The sequence below is a fragment of the Syngnathus leptorhynchus genome, chromosome 11, assembly GCF_054491065.1.
Source record: "Syngnathus leptorhynchus isolate UIUO chromosome 11, UIUO_Slep, whole genome shotgun sequence".
Classification (NCBI taxonomy): domain Eukaryota; kingdom Metazoa; phylum Chordata; class Actinopteri; order Syngnathiformes; family Syngnathidae; genus Syngnathus; species Syngnathus leptorhynchus.
This window is the reverse complement of record NC_141205.1, coordinates 11727378-11739529: the sequence shown is the minus strand read 5'-3', so window position 1 is coordinate 11739529 and position 12152 is coordinate 11727378. Positions and strand designations below refer to the sequence as shown.

Here is a 12152-nt window from a genome sequence, read left to right as displayed (position 1 = left end):
TGACACTGAAGGGCAATTTGGAGTCTTTAGTGAAGCTAACGTGATTTGAATTTGTGAGTCAGAGTATACCTGCAGAACACACTGCAAACGCCACACTGTAGTGCGGGAGTTGAGATTCAGACACAGAACCTCTGAAATGTAAGGCAGTATGTGCCATCCACAAGAATCGGAAAAACTCAAACTAAAAACTAAAAAATTTAATTCCTATAGCATCTTAAGCATTCCCATTTGTAAAGGCACTAAAATCATCCATCCATTTTCCATATTGCCTGTCCCCACGGGGGTCGCGGGCGTGCTGGAGCCTATCCCAGCCGTCATCGGGCAGTAGGCGGGGAACACCCTGAACCGGTTGCCAGACAATCGCAGGGCACACAGAGACAAATAACCATCCGCACTCACACTCACAATTTTACAATTTAGCTTCGTGCCACAGGGTGAGAAGAAAATGTCTAAAAGGTAATAAAAATGAAATGAAAATAAAAAGAAGCACCAGAGACACGTGTTGTTTTTTCATGATTGCTTTATTGCGATTGCCTTGGTTTGAAAGCAATACATTCATTGTGACGCCTCAAATGAAGGTGCGTGCGTGTGTGCGTGCGTGCGTGCGTGCGTGTGAGTGCGTGCGTGTGCGTGTGCCTGCTGTGATCTGCACAGACCCTAAAACACACATGTAAATCGGACACATGTTCAACATGTATGACCAATGCTCCCACATAGAGGGAAAACCAAATACACCATTCAACGGTGTCATAAAATGTGTATGCATGCCCAATGAAAATAGTTCAATTTACTACACAAATGAACACTTTTTTTTCAACAAAAAGAACAATAATGCAAAAGCTGTCTGCACAGCAACACTTAGGCCTTCACAAAAGGCGAGTTGAACTTGTTTCAATGTCTACCAGGGCCTCCAGGGAGCGCCCTTGGCCGAGCTCTCTTCCTTTTCCAGAGCAGACAAGTCCTCCTCTCTCAGGTTCTTCTCACACGAAGAGCGCAGCTGGCTCAAGTGCTTCCCGGCTGGCTCCTCGGAAAGGAACGTGACCGCCTCCCTGGCGCATTTGGCGTAACCGCCACGGACGGATTGGAGTCGCCGGAGGAAGCATACGGTCATTTCCAGCACGTCTGCCTTTTCCATCTTGGAGTCAGGCTGCTGCTGGAGGAACTCCGGAGCCAGGAGAGTCTTCAGTTGCTCGATGCTGCTGTTGATCCGCTCGCGCCTCAACTTCTCCACCAGAGGCTTTCGGATCTGAAACAGAAACAAATGAAAATAAGGATATGGAATTCAAATTTTGACATCCAAATACCAAAAATGCATCACATGAAACAGCATTAAAGTAATCCTTGTGTACCTTGTGAGTGAGAGTCAGGTGAGAGTCTTGCAGAGGGCTTGCAGGTGCCATGGCTGGTTGCGTGTATGTGCTGTCCACGCACAATGTGCTCTCCCCGCTCTTCATGCCTCCTACTTATAGTCCCGCATCTCCATATCAATGTGGGCCTCTGAGCTTTCTCACGCTGGCAGGCAGCCAATCAGAGAGCAGCGTCACAATAGTAGTTACGTCTCGGGGTGGCAGCTGGACTGATGGGCAAGTGGGGGTCTGACTGAGCTCTGTGTGAAAGTGTTGATCCTGTAGGTGGCACATCTGCTGCTTTCCAAGACTTTGAGCGGGCAGGCACGCACGTGTCCCATAACTGGATTATTCCTGCAATTATTTGACGGCAAATGATATTTGTCTGCGGCAGCAACATATACAGTGAGTGGCGAGCACGTCTGCCTCACAGTTCAAGTTTTGGGCCAAGGTCTCTTACGTATGTGGCACAAACATGACTGAGCACTAATGGGACTAAGTTTAAGTGAAAGAGGTCAAATGTCGTGGAAATTGTGGAATAATACTATAAGACGTGAATTTGAAGAATGAGCCGAATAATTTTGTCGAATCCTTTGAGGGAGGTGGATGATGGAGGTAAATATGTCTGCATTGTTTAGGGCCACGTTGGGAAGTCCTGGACAAAATGGTTCACAAAATGTCCTGGATTTTGTGCATTTTTTTTAGTCAGGAGGATTTGAATTGCTTGTCAACTACGGACAGATGAACGAAATGTATCAAATGTCACAGAAATGTAGAATCGAGGGGAGTCACTCGTGAAATCCAACTCGATCGATGAATTCATCGTGTCCATATCATAGTTGATGAAACAAGCACTCTCACACGCCATTTCATGCGATTAAGCACAATGAGTGACAGGCGTCTCTTTCTTCATTAAGGCTGAATACAAGCGACATAAATAGTCGGCTGGGAATCCCGTACGCGTCTGCATTCTTGTCGGCCCTTGAACAAAAAAAGCTGCGGAGACCCCATTGAGGAACGGTGGGAGTGGAGCCGTAAAGTGAGTCTCGCTGTCATCAATGTGATGTGCAAGCAGACACACTTCCTTTGTCCCGCACGGGTGTGTTGAATGGAAGCCAGTGTGGGAAAGGCCAAGCAAAGAGACTCACAGCCCCACAGGCACAATAGACAAAATGGGAGGGGGGTATTTGGTCTCCTTAGATGTTTACATCAAGCGGATCATTCATTATAATCCACATTTCCAGTCCAAATATAATTGAATTCTCTTTTTCCTGGGAATTGCAAAACAAAAATAAAAATACAGCTTTTGCCTGTAATTCATGTTTTTGTAGTTGTAAGCATATATTGTAGTCAAGCTCATTTGTTTGGCCATGGATTGGGCATGAGTGTCATCTACGCATTGGGAATGACATCCCATAAATGCAAATTTCCCCAAAACGGTTGTTGTGGAGCTCTTTTGTGTTTAATCCTGGTTTATGGGCTCACTCCAAATAATTTGCATTGTCTGCAACCAGCAGAGCCTCTATAAACGTCCAAATATTTGCCCAAATTCCTGTCTCTCATTAGCAAGCAGCCGACATTAAAGATGAAGAGGAATAGGAGGAGGAGAGGCACAAGTGGGTGGTGGTGGTGGACTATGTGTCTGAGGATGGGGGGGGGGGGTCCGAATGAGGGCGAATTAGCATTTAACGAGGCACATGTCCCTTGAGCGGGCGTGGGCTCAATCCTGTGAGGAGTGTGGGAACGTCTCAAGCGCAGAGTCACAGTGCATGAGGTGTGATTAATCATGGACAACCCCCACCACCACCACCACCACCACCACCACTAAACAGCCCCGCTCCTCTCCTCCCATCCCTGAGGGGATTTGACACACTTCACAGGGAGATTTGGTTGACGCCCTGCCACTAGTTAGATGCCTTTATTTAAACTCACGTCGTGCCTTCTAAACGACTGCAAAGTGCAAACATACAAAAAGGGGAAAACTTGGCCACCAGGCCGGGGTATTTTTACAGTAACATGAATCCATCCATCCATGCATGCGTCCATCCATTGCGTTTTTTTCCTCTTGCTAAACACATTGCTGACCTCTAGTGGTTGATAGCATTACTGCTGATGCAATATGGATTTAGACATTTTAATAAAGCATGAAATGGTTTTAAAGTCAGAATTCTGAGAATAAAGTCAGAATTCTGACTTTAAAGTCAGAATCCTGTCACCCCTCGTTTTTTTTCTTCACTGGCCCTAATCCTCTTCCGTATATAACGAACCTAAATAGCAGATATTTTATTTATGGATATTTTGTACAGCCAGAATGGTTATGTATTCTGGAGTATATTATCTTGATTGTATTTTCAACTCGATTCTGACTAAAATTTTAAAATATGATATGGCAAATACGCAGTGAGAACATGAAAAAAAACTCAACTTAAAATCTAAAGTAATCAGTAGTGTGATTGCTTTTAAAGAAATAATAACATAAACCGTATAGAGCTTCTTGAGAAAGCTTCATTTTCACTGGTACAGTTTTGGTCTCGTATTTTGTAAAACACTGCTCCAAAAAATGAAAGGAACACTTTGAAAACACATCAGATTTCACTCCCCCTCTAGTGTACCTGTTGTTAATTCCATCAACAGCAATGACATTAAAATATCAACCTAATAGTAATGTTATCATATGTTGTCGAACATTTTAAAACGTTTTTAAACCCCAAATGTACGGGACCCCACCCACCAAACCTTGCGTGCTCGCTGATTGGTCCAGTGCACGTACGCCTGCCTGGCTACGTCAGCACGTTGTTGACTATGGCGGAATGTAGCCTTATTGACAGCAGGGACGCGAGCCGTCACCATACCATGGATAAAAGCATCACTCTACCTCCAGACGAGATATTCCGCAATTTGGAGAACGCCAAACGCTTTGCCATAGACATAGGTACCTGCAAATGTGCACGTTTACTTTCACCTTAACGCCGGTTCGACTAAGAAATAAAAGCGCAAATAGTGTTGCGTTCAAGGACCGAGAGTACAAGTCCAAGTCAGTTTGAAAACAGGCTTCCTTTATCCAAACCATCTCACATTAAGATGCTTCTTTTGAAATAAAAAACACATGGAATTTAATTGTTCCGTATCCTCGACGAGCGCGGAGTTTAGCAGCTGAAGCTAGCTAAGTTGTTTATGTTGACGCTTCATGAAGTGGGTCACGTCTTCATGAATCTCGACTTTTGACTTCTTCTCTACAGGTGGATCTCCCACCAAACTCGCCTACTATTAATAATAATAATAATAATAATAATACATTTTCAATTCAGCAGTTCAGTTTAGCAGCTGAAGCTAGCTGAGTTGTTTATGTTGCCGCCTCAGTTTATTTGGCTCACGTCTTTATGAATCTCCACTTTTGACTTCTTCTCTACAGGTGGATCTCTCACCAAACTCGCCTACTATTCTACAGTTCAGCACAAAGTGGCCAAAGTTCGCTCCTTCGACCACTCGGCCAAGGTAATTATTATTATTTTTTATGACACTCCACCTTTATTATCTGACCCCGTTTTTTCCCCTCCATAGTTGACTTCTTTGTTGTTGACGTAGAGTCTGCAAAGTCCTGGGAATGTTTCACCGAGATGTGTGTATTTAAAAATGTCTATACTATAATGTTACTGGTACGTAAAGAGTAGTTCATGATTGCAACCTTTTTGAAGCCGAAGTTTTTGGCTCAGTTTAGTGTTTCTTGTGTGCAAGTTATTCATGTTAAAATGCTGCTTATAGCCATGTCTGAACCATTAATCACCAAAGCGAAGGAAGGTGTAATAGACACAGATGCTCACGTTGCCGTTTTTTTGTCTCTCAGGAGGCGGCCGGCGACAAACTTTACGAGATCTCGGTTCAAGAGGAGGTGACGGCGCGGCTGCACTTTATCAAGTTTGAGAATGCCTACATTGAAACCTGCTTGGACTTCATCAAAGACCACCTGGTTAACACCGACACCAAAGTCATCAAGGCCACAGGTGGCGGGGCGCACAAATTCAAAGAACTGCTGGAAAGGAAACTGGGACTCAAGTGAGTTTATTGATGACAAATTTGTTCTTTACAATATAAAAAGATATAGTTTACTTACTTGTGGCTTGGAGGTGAGTCTCTTCATGTAAAGCCATTTTTGTTTTTAATTGTCCAATTTGAGCCAGGATCTGAGGCAGACACACACAATTTTTTGGGCTACTCCTATGTTGCAATTTCCTGCTCTATGCTCGCCATTGTCACTATGCGTCGTAGCTTGAGGAAAAAAAAAGTGTTTTTTGTGGTATGAGGGTGGACAAGGAGGACGAGATGACGTGTCTAATTAAGGGATGCAACTTTGTGCTGAGAAACATCCCTCATGAGGCCTTCGTGTACGCCAAGCACGCCGACTCGGAGTTCCGCTTCCAGACCACCCAGCCGGACATCTTCCCTTACCTCCTGGTCAACATCGGCTCCGGGGTCTCCATCGTCAAGGTTGGAAGTCGTTACCAACTCACAGTGACGAGTGGAAAACGGATCCACGCAGCTCGTCTTTTCTTACTGTCTCGTCCTGCTGACAGGTGGAATCGGAGGACAAATTTGAGCGTATTGGAGGAAGCTCGATAGGCGGGGGGACGTTCTGGGGCCTCGGGGCGTTACTCACCAAAACAAAGGTATTCATTATTTTTAACTGTCAAAAGTCTCAGATGAATTAAAGCAGCTCAGCAGTCGCGACAGTTCAGCGTCCAAATTATTTTGAGTGCGAAAGCATATCGGGTCCCCAAATTTCAGACTGAATGTTTTCCCCCTGCCCCGCAGAGGTTTGACGAGTTGCTCCAACTGGCCTCGAAGGGGCAGCACACAAGCGTGGACATGCTGGTCAAAGACATTTACGGAGGATCGTACGGCTCGCTGGGCCTCACCGGTGACTTGATCGCCAGCAGCTTCGGCAAGTCCGCCACGGCCGACAAAGGTGAGTCGCCGCGTACCTAATGTTGTGGCCGGCGGGCGAGTGTAGCTCTGCCGTGCGGTCCCTTTCAGAATTCTCCAAAGAGGACATGGCAAAGAGTTTGCTGCACATGATCAGCAACGACATCGGGCAGCTGGCCTGTCTCTATGCCAAACTCCACCAGCTGCCGCGCGTCTACTTTGGGGGCTTCTTCATTCGGGGCCATCCGGTCACCATGCACACCATCACCTACAGCATCAACTTCTTCACCAAGGCAACACTGACTTCGAAGCCGAGGTTACACACGTTGCGAGCTTCATTGACTGTGTGTGCGTGTGCAGGGCGAGGTGCAGGCCTTGTTCCTCAGACACGAAGGCTATCTGGGCGCCATCGGGGCTTTTCTCAAAGGAGCCGAGGAAGACAGTAAGAAGACAAAACCTTTTGTTTTTGCCCGTTGTTCTCGCAACTCAACTCGAGCACTTAAAAACAATCGGAGCTGCATACAAGCTCCCGAAAGGCGATTGTTGGTTGTCACACAGTGATGATATATGTTGTATCACACTCCAAGCTTGACGGCCTGTGTTTGCTCCAGATCCAAACCAGTACAGCTGGGGGGAGAATTACGCGGGAAGCTCCGGCCTGATGAGTATTTCTCCGGAAATGAACCCCATGCAACGAGCACGAAGCGGAACGGTGAGCCTTCCGACAGCCCATCGTAACCATCATCTCATTTCCCCTCCGTTAAATTTACTTGAAATCTTTACCTGTCATCTTTGATTTAATCATGAAATCATCATCATCATCTTCTTCTTTTTATTTTCTTCTGTCCCACTGTCCTTCAGTTTCCCGTAAGTACCTCCGCCGGGCCTCGCCTTTGTGCGCCGCTGACTCACCCGCTTGCACATTTTCTTGTGCACGTGGTTTGAGTTTTGCATCTGTTACTTCTTTGTGCAGCGCGTGAAGCGTCCAGTTGACCATTGAACATTGCCGCCTATCTTTTGTGGCTGTTGTAATTTCTAAAACGAAATGTAACACGAATGAATCTATCGTCAAACCCTTATTAGCCGCGCAGTCAATGTAATACTAAAACTGCAATGATGTAAAACTACTCAGCCTTCAAGAGAGGCCTGGCAGACTTGACGTTGTTTTTTTTTCGTCCCATATTGACCCCTTCCTATGTTGCAATAACTTATTTATGGCTTTACCTGTACTCGATTTTTTTTTTTTTTTTTACAGAATTATTTTGGTTCACTTTTTGATTGATTTTATCTGTGGGACGCTCCAGTTCGACATGCTTGAGATGGACCGTCTGGAGAGGCAGCTGGTGAATCTCCATCTGCTGCAGGACCCGTCTTCCTACATCCCCGACACGGTGGACCTCACAGAGGACGCCCCGGCCCGCGAATACTGGCTGGACTGCTTTGAGGAGGCCCTCGATGGGGTGAGATCACACGTTGAATCCTCCTCTTTAAGCCAGGGAACAAAATAGGATGCCTTCTGGACTTGTGTTCCTGTCGTCGGGCGTAGGTGGTGAAGCGAGCCGTGGCCAGTCAGCCCGACATGGCCGAATCGGCGGAGCGAGCCGAGAAGTTCCGCCACAAGTACAGACACAAGCTTCAGACCCTGCGTCACCAACCCTTGTAAGATGTTCCTACACTCCACCCGCATTGGAATGGTTGCCGGTGTTAGCAGAGCTATTTTTTGTCCACGGCTAACGTAGCGATTTTTCTCGTCACCCAGCGCTTACGGCTCTCTCACGGTCAGAAGTCTGCTCGACACGCGGGAGCACTGTTTAAATGAGTTCAACTTTCCCGATCCCTACTCCAAGGTTGGAGCGCAGTCTGTCCCCCCAAAATCTTTGCTCCTTCGTACATCTTTAATGTTTCACATCGCCTCGGCCTTTCTCGCGTACGCGTTTAGATCAAACAAAAGGAGAACGACAGCGCCCTCAAGTACTACCAAAAGGCCGTCGGGTTTCTGGAGGCTCTGGACTGGGAGCAGAGACAGTTCGCTCTGGTCCGGGGCGTCCTGGCCGGGAATGTGTTCGACTGGGGAGCAAAGGCCGTCTCCGAGTGAGTGCGCTGCCAATCTGGAGCAACACAACAATTTGAAGGAAGACATCAAGATGGACATTCTGTTCAACGATGTTATGACTTACTAATGATTGACTTGCTGAGGCCTCTCAACCCTTCCTTCTGTGCAGCGTCCTGGAATCAGACCCAGAGTTTGGCTTTGAGGAGGCAAAAAGGCAGCTGGAAGGTGGTAATGACACACAAAACAAAAGACAAGATGGTAACGGCCATCCCAATTCATTTGTTTGTCTGGTTCTTCCTTCAGAGCGGCCGTGGCTGGTGGATTCGTATGACCAATGGCTCCAGAGACTTAAGGTCAATTGTTTGTTGTAACCTCGCCGGCCGTCCTATTTCTTGTTTTTCCTGTTTTGCTGGCTCGTTCTCTGGCTGGCCAATGAGTGCTTGAATGCAATCCGTCCTGGTTGTGTCTTACAGGGGCGTCCTCACAAGTGTGCCTTGTTTTTCGTAGATAATAGCGGCGTAGACATCATTCTAGGAGTGATGCCTTTTGTCAGGGAGCTTCTCTCTCGCGGAACGGAGGTAAGACCAAGACCAGGGGCTACCCATGTATGCTACCCGGACAAAAGTATTGGGACACAACTCCTAATTGCTCGTGCCTACATGCTTTTTTAGGGATGATAATTACACCCAATTACTGGTGTAATGTCAGTTCTGTCTTGATTATACTGCCCCTAGGTGGCCAAGTTATGCACACCAGAATGGACAGCACCATGTTCATTGACCTGTTCAATTCTTTTTACATTCTGTTGAATTATGTCGGTACACTTTTTTGCTTTTATGAAACCCAGATGACCATTTGTATTTTATTTTTCCAGTCAAACTACATCGCTCGCATTTGTAACTATTGTTTCTGGTTTGCTGCGCGTAGGTGGTGCTGGCTAGCAACTCCGGTCCGGCCCTGAACGACGTCACAAACGGCGAGCTGCAGATTCTGACCGAGAGGATCGCCGCCATGGACTCGGTCATTCAGTGAGTGCCGATAAAGACCCCGTTACACTTTTTGTCTTGTCACTTTGAGATCATCAGCCATCTTGTGATCAGGGCGGGACTGAGGGATGACAGATTGACCTTGATTCAGAGCGGCTCCAGCTCTCCTTGCCTAGATCTAAGGTAGCTTGAGATGCCAGTCACAGGCTAATTCATCTCACGTGCGGCAGACGGGTGTTTGTTGTAGCGTACACGTGACGGATTTGTTGTGTGTGTGCTGCGTCACCTTCAGCCGCCTGGACAAAGCTTTGGCCATGGTGGTGCGAGAGCGTCACACCGACCTGGTGATCATCGAGGGCATGGGCCGGGCCATCCACACCAACTACTACGCCACGCTCAGCTGCGAGAGCCTCAAAATGGCCGTCATCAAGAACTCCTGGCTGGCCGATCGGCTCGGCGGGAAGCTCTTCAGTGTGGTCTTCAAGTATGAGGTGCCGGTCGGGGGGGCCGGCGCCGTGTGAGCCTTTTTGGACTCAACGTAATGAATGTCAGATGGATAAGTGAATGTTTTACAGGCGCAGGCCAAGTATTACATTTACAGTATTTCAAAAGCATCATTCTTTTATTGTTTTGTTGTTTTGTTTATTTAGCTGGATTTAAACTACGGGTCCAGATGACTAATTCCACTCCAGTGCCAATATCATTTTCTTTCTATCTTTTAGCCTATTTATTTACGTTGAGCAACCGATATGCAGATCCCCCCCCCCCCCCCCCCATAAATAAGTCTAGTTGCCATAAGTCGGCGATTAGTCACAAAAGGTATTTGTCATGGCAAAGCGGTTAAAAGCGCGAGTATCATAATGCATCAACGCTGTGCTGCTAATATTAGCCTTGACAAGCGCAAGTACTCAATGAGCCGTCTAGAACCTCTTTCCGCAGAAGGAGCCACACAAGCCTTTTGATATCTGAAGTGAGGATAACACTGCATTTTTTTTAGCTGTGTATCACAAAGTGGTGTGTTGCGTTTATGAACTCAACAGAGAGCACATTTTATTTCTGCATGAGATGAGAAAAACACTTGGCTGAAACCTACTTTCGAATAAAATAAGTCATTGTGTATTTGAGTTCTCTTTGTATTCATCAGCTTCAAGGCCAAACTTTGATGATTCACCTACAGCAAGTCCTTGAAGCTGCCAGCTTTTGTACTCTTTCTTGTGCTGAGCATGCAAGTCAACCGTCAACTTGAATTCAAATGGACTTTTTCATTTATCAATGTGAAATGTAGGGAATTCAAATATTTTTGAGTGGCTATATTTGGGATATATTTTATGTATTTATTTGTGCTCGCATTGACATACAGCTGATACGAATTAGTTTTTTTTTTTTATCCACATTTGAAAAAGGCCTGATTCTGATCTGAAGATATGAAATTTAGTGTGTTTGTTTCTGTTCACGCTCCCACAACAGCTCCCAATTGTGTCGCTTGAGCGCAAAGGAAATGGTGTCATGTAAACCTTGCAGTTTAAATCCAGCTTGAGTGTTACTAAGGATTTGGGAAGTTCCAATCAAGTCGGGTGTTATTTTTGCCCTCATGCATTTCTTACTCAAAAGTGTGTTGAATGTGCCTCGGGGCTGATGGAACGAAGACTTTTGAACTCCCGCGTACCGTGCTATAAAACTGTCATTCTCAAACTTAACCGGGATCCACAATAAATGTTTGCACTGAATAAACTCTTCCACAAGATGGCAGTGTCGTACTGTGACAAAACTGTCATCCCGATCACAGTTTACCTTTATTCGGGTGGCAAAGAACAATTTCAAGCGCCTTAATAGTAAACCGAGCATGTCACTACAGTGCACCTTTACAGCTGTTGTGTTCTAAGAATGTATATAAAGCATATTTGATTTGTCATTCTCCGGATTCACTTTTCTTTAAAAGACAAAAGAATGATGATGCTGGGTTTTGTTGGTGAAAGTGGATCACAACCGAGGCCGCGCGTGGTCGTGATCTGCCAGCAGCATTCAAGCTTGACATTGCGCCACATGAGGCGTTTGATGCCTACTGAGAAGCTGCAGGCTGCAAAATGTACGAGGGAGCCCACCAGGGGGTCTTCCCCGCTCTTCATCTCGCTCCACACACATATACACAAATTCTGGCTGACACGGGCACTGCCGTTTTCAACCAAAAATTCCCATCACAAGTTGGTGAGTATACACCATATGTGTTTTGAATGTTAACGTGTTTACTATGACATATCCTTTACACTTAATCATATATATGTCATGAAAAATGATGTTGGCTTGCCACTATTGACTACTGTGTAATTGTATGCAGTGGTCAAAGTCAGAAAATGGTGAAAAACTTGGTGAAAATGTATTTGTTGTTTCTCAGCTCACACCAAAGCAGGGTTATTATTTGACCGAGCAAATTGTCTTCCTTTCACAGACTTGTACAAATATTTGGTCGTGGCTTCATGTTTTCAAAGGAAATGCGCTGCAGTTTTATACACGACTTGACGTGCAAACGAATTTCAAGTGAAAACGGATTCCCCAATCCGACTGATGGCTTATTAAAAGCAGTAAGCGGCCTATGGGCTTATAAAAAAAAAGACTTGACAAAGAACACGCTTGTGCGCAAACACACAGACGCGCACACACGCACCGCTAGCTTTGCCACATTTCTTCCAGCATTACAAGTTGCACTTATCTGTCCACTGCAGGCTTGGCATATTACACTCTTCTTTAAGCGCTTAAAGCAAATAAGACAATCTGAATAATACGAACAACAATTTGTTTTTAGCCAGACATTGCTTAGGCCTATTTTGGAAATGCCAAGCATTTTCCTCC

The 12152-nt window shown here is 45.8% G+C and overlaps 2 protein-coding genes across 2 annotated transcripts; one reads left to right on the top strand and one right to left on the bottom strand.

Annotated features, from left to right (window-relative positions):
- Positions 1–540: 540 nt before the first annotated feature.
- On the bottom strand, positions 541–1454 carry LOC147049553 (transcription factor HES-5-like). The gene is made up of 2 exons (XM_085924584.1): positions 1350–1454; positions 541–1246 (listed from the first exon to the last, which is right to left on the bottom strand). Exons 1-2 carry the CDS (start codon positions 1452–1454, stop codon positions 899–901), a joined length of 453 nt encoding a protein of 150 aa, XP_085780710.1. The 3' UTR covers positions 541–898.
- Positions 1455–4135: 2681 nt separating this feature from the next.
- Positions 4136–11211, top strand: pank4 (pantothenate kinase 4 (inactive)). Its single transcript, XM_085924582.1, has 19 exons — positions 4136–4278; positions 4759–4841; positions 5191–5399; positions 5648–5831; positions 5918–6010; positions 6156–6309; positions 6378–6559; positions 6627–6708; positions 6878–6978; positions 7571–7726; positions 7813–7925; positions 8026–8113; positions 8206–8357; positions 8489–8544; positions 8623–8672; positions 8793–8897; positions 9247–9347; positions 9420–9488; positions 9598–11211. The coding sequence occupies exons 1-19, from the start codon at positions 4149–4151 to the stop codon at positions 9824–9826; spliced, it is 2337 nt and encodes a 778-aa protein (XP_085780708.1). The 5' UTR covers positions 4136–4148; the 3' UTR covers positions 9827–11211.
- Positions 11212–12152: the final 941 nt, after the last annotated feature.

Excerpts from the sequence above, each read along its gene's own strand:
- pank4 (XM_085924582.1), top strand. The coding sequence starts at position 4,149 with ATGGCGGAATGTAGCCTTATTGACAGCAGGGACGCGAGCCGTCACCAT. Across the intron at positions 4,279-4,758 it reads ACGCTTTGCCATAGACATAG|GTGGATCTCTCACCAAACTC; the intron begins GTACCTGCAAAT and ends TCTTCTCTACAG. Across the intron at positions 5,832-5,917 it reads CCGGGGTCTCCATCGTCAAG|GTGGAATCGGAGGACAAATT; the intron begins GTTGGAAGTCGT and ends TCCTGCTGACAG.
- LOC147049553 (XM_085924584.1), bottom strand. The coding sequence starts at position 1,454 with ATGAAGAGCGGGGAGAGCACATTGTGCGTGGACAGCACATACACGCAA. Across the intron at positions 1,247-1,349 it reads ACCTGACTCTCACTCACAAG|ATCCGAAAGCCTCTGGTGGA; the intron begins GTACACAAGGAT and ends TTTCTGTTTCAG.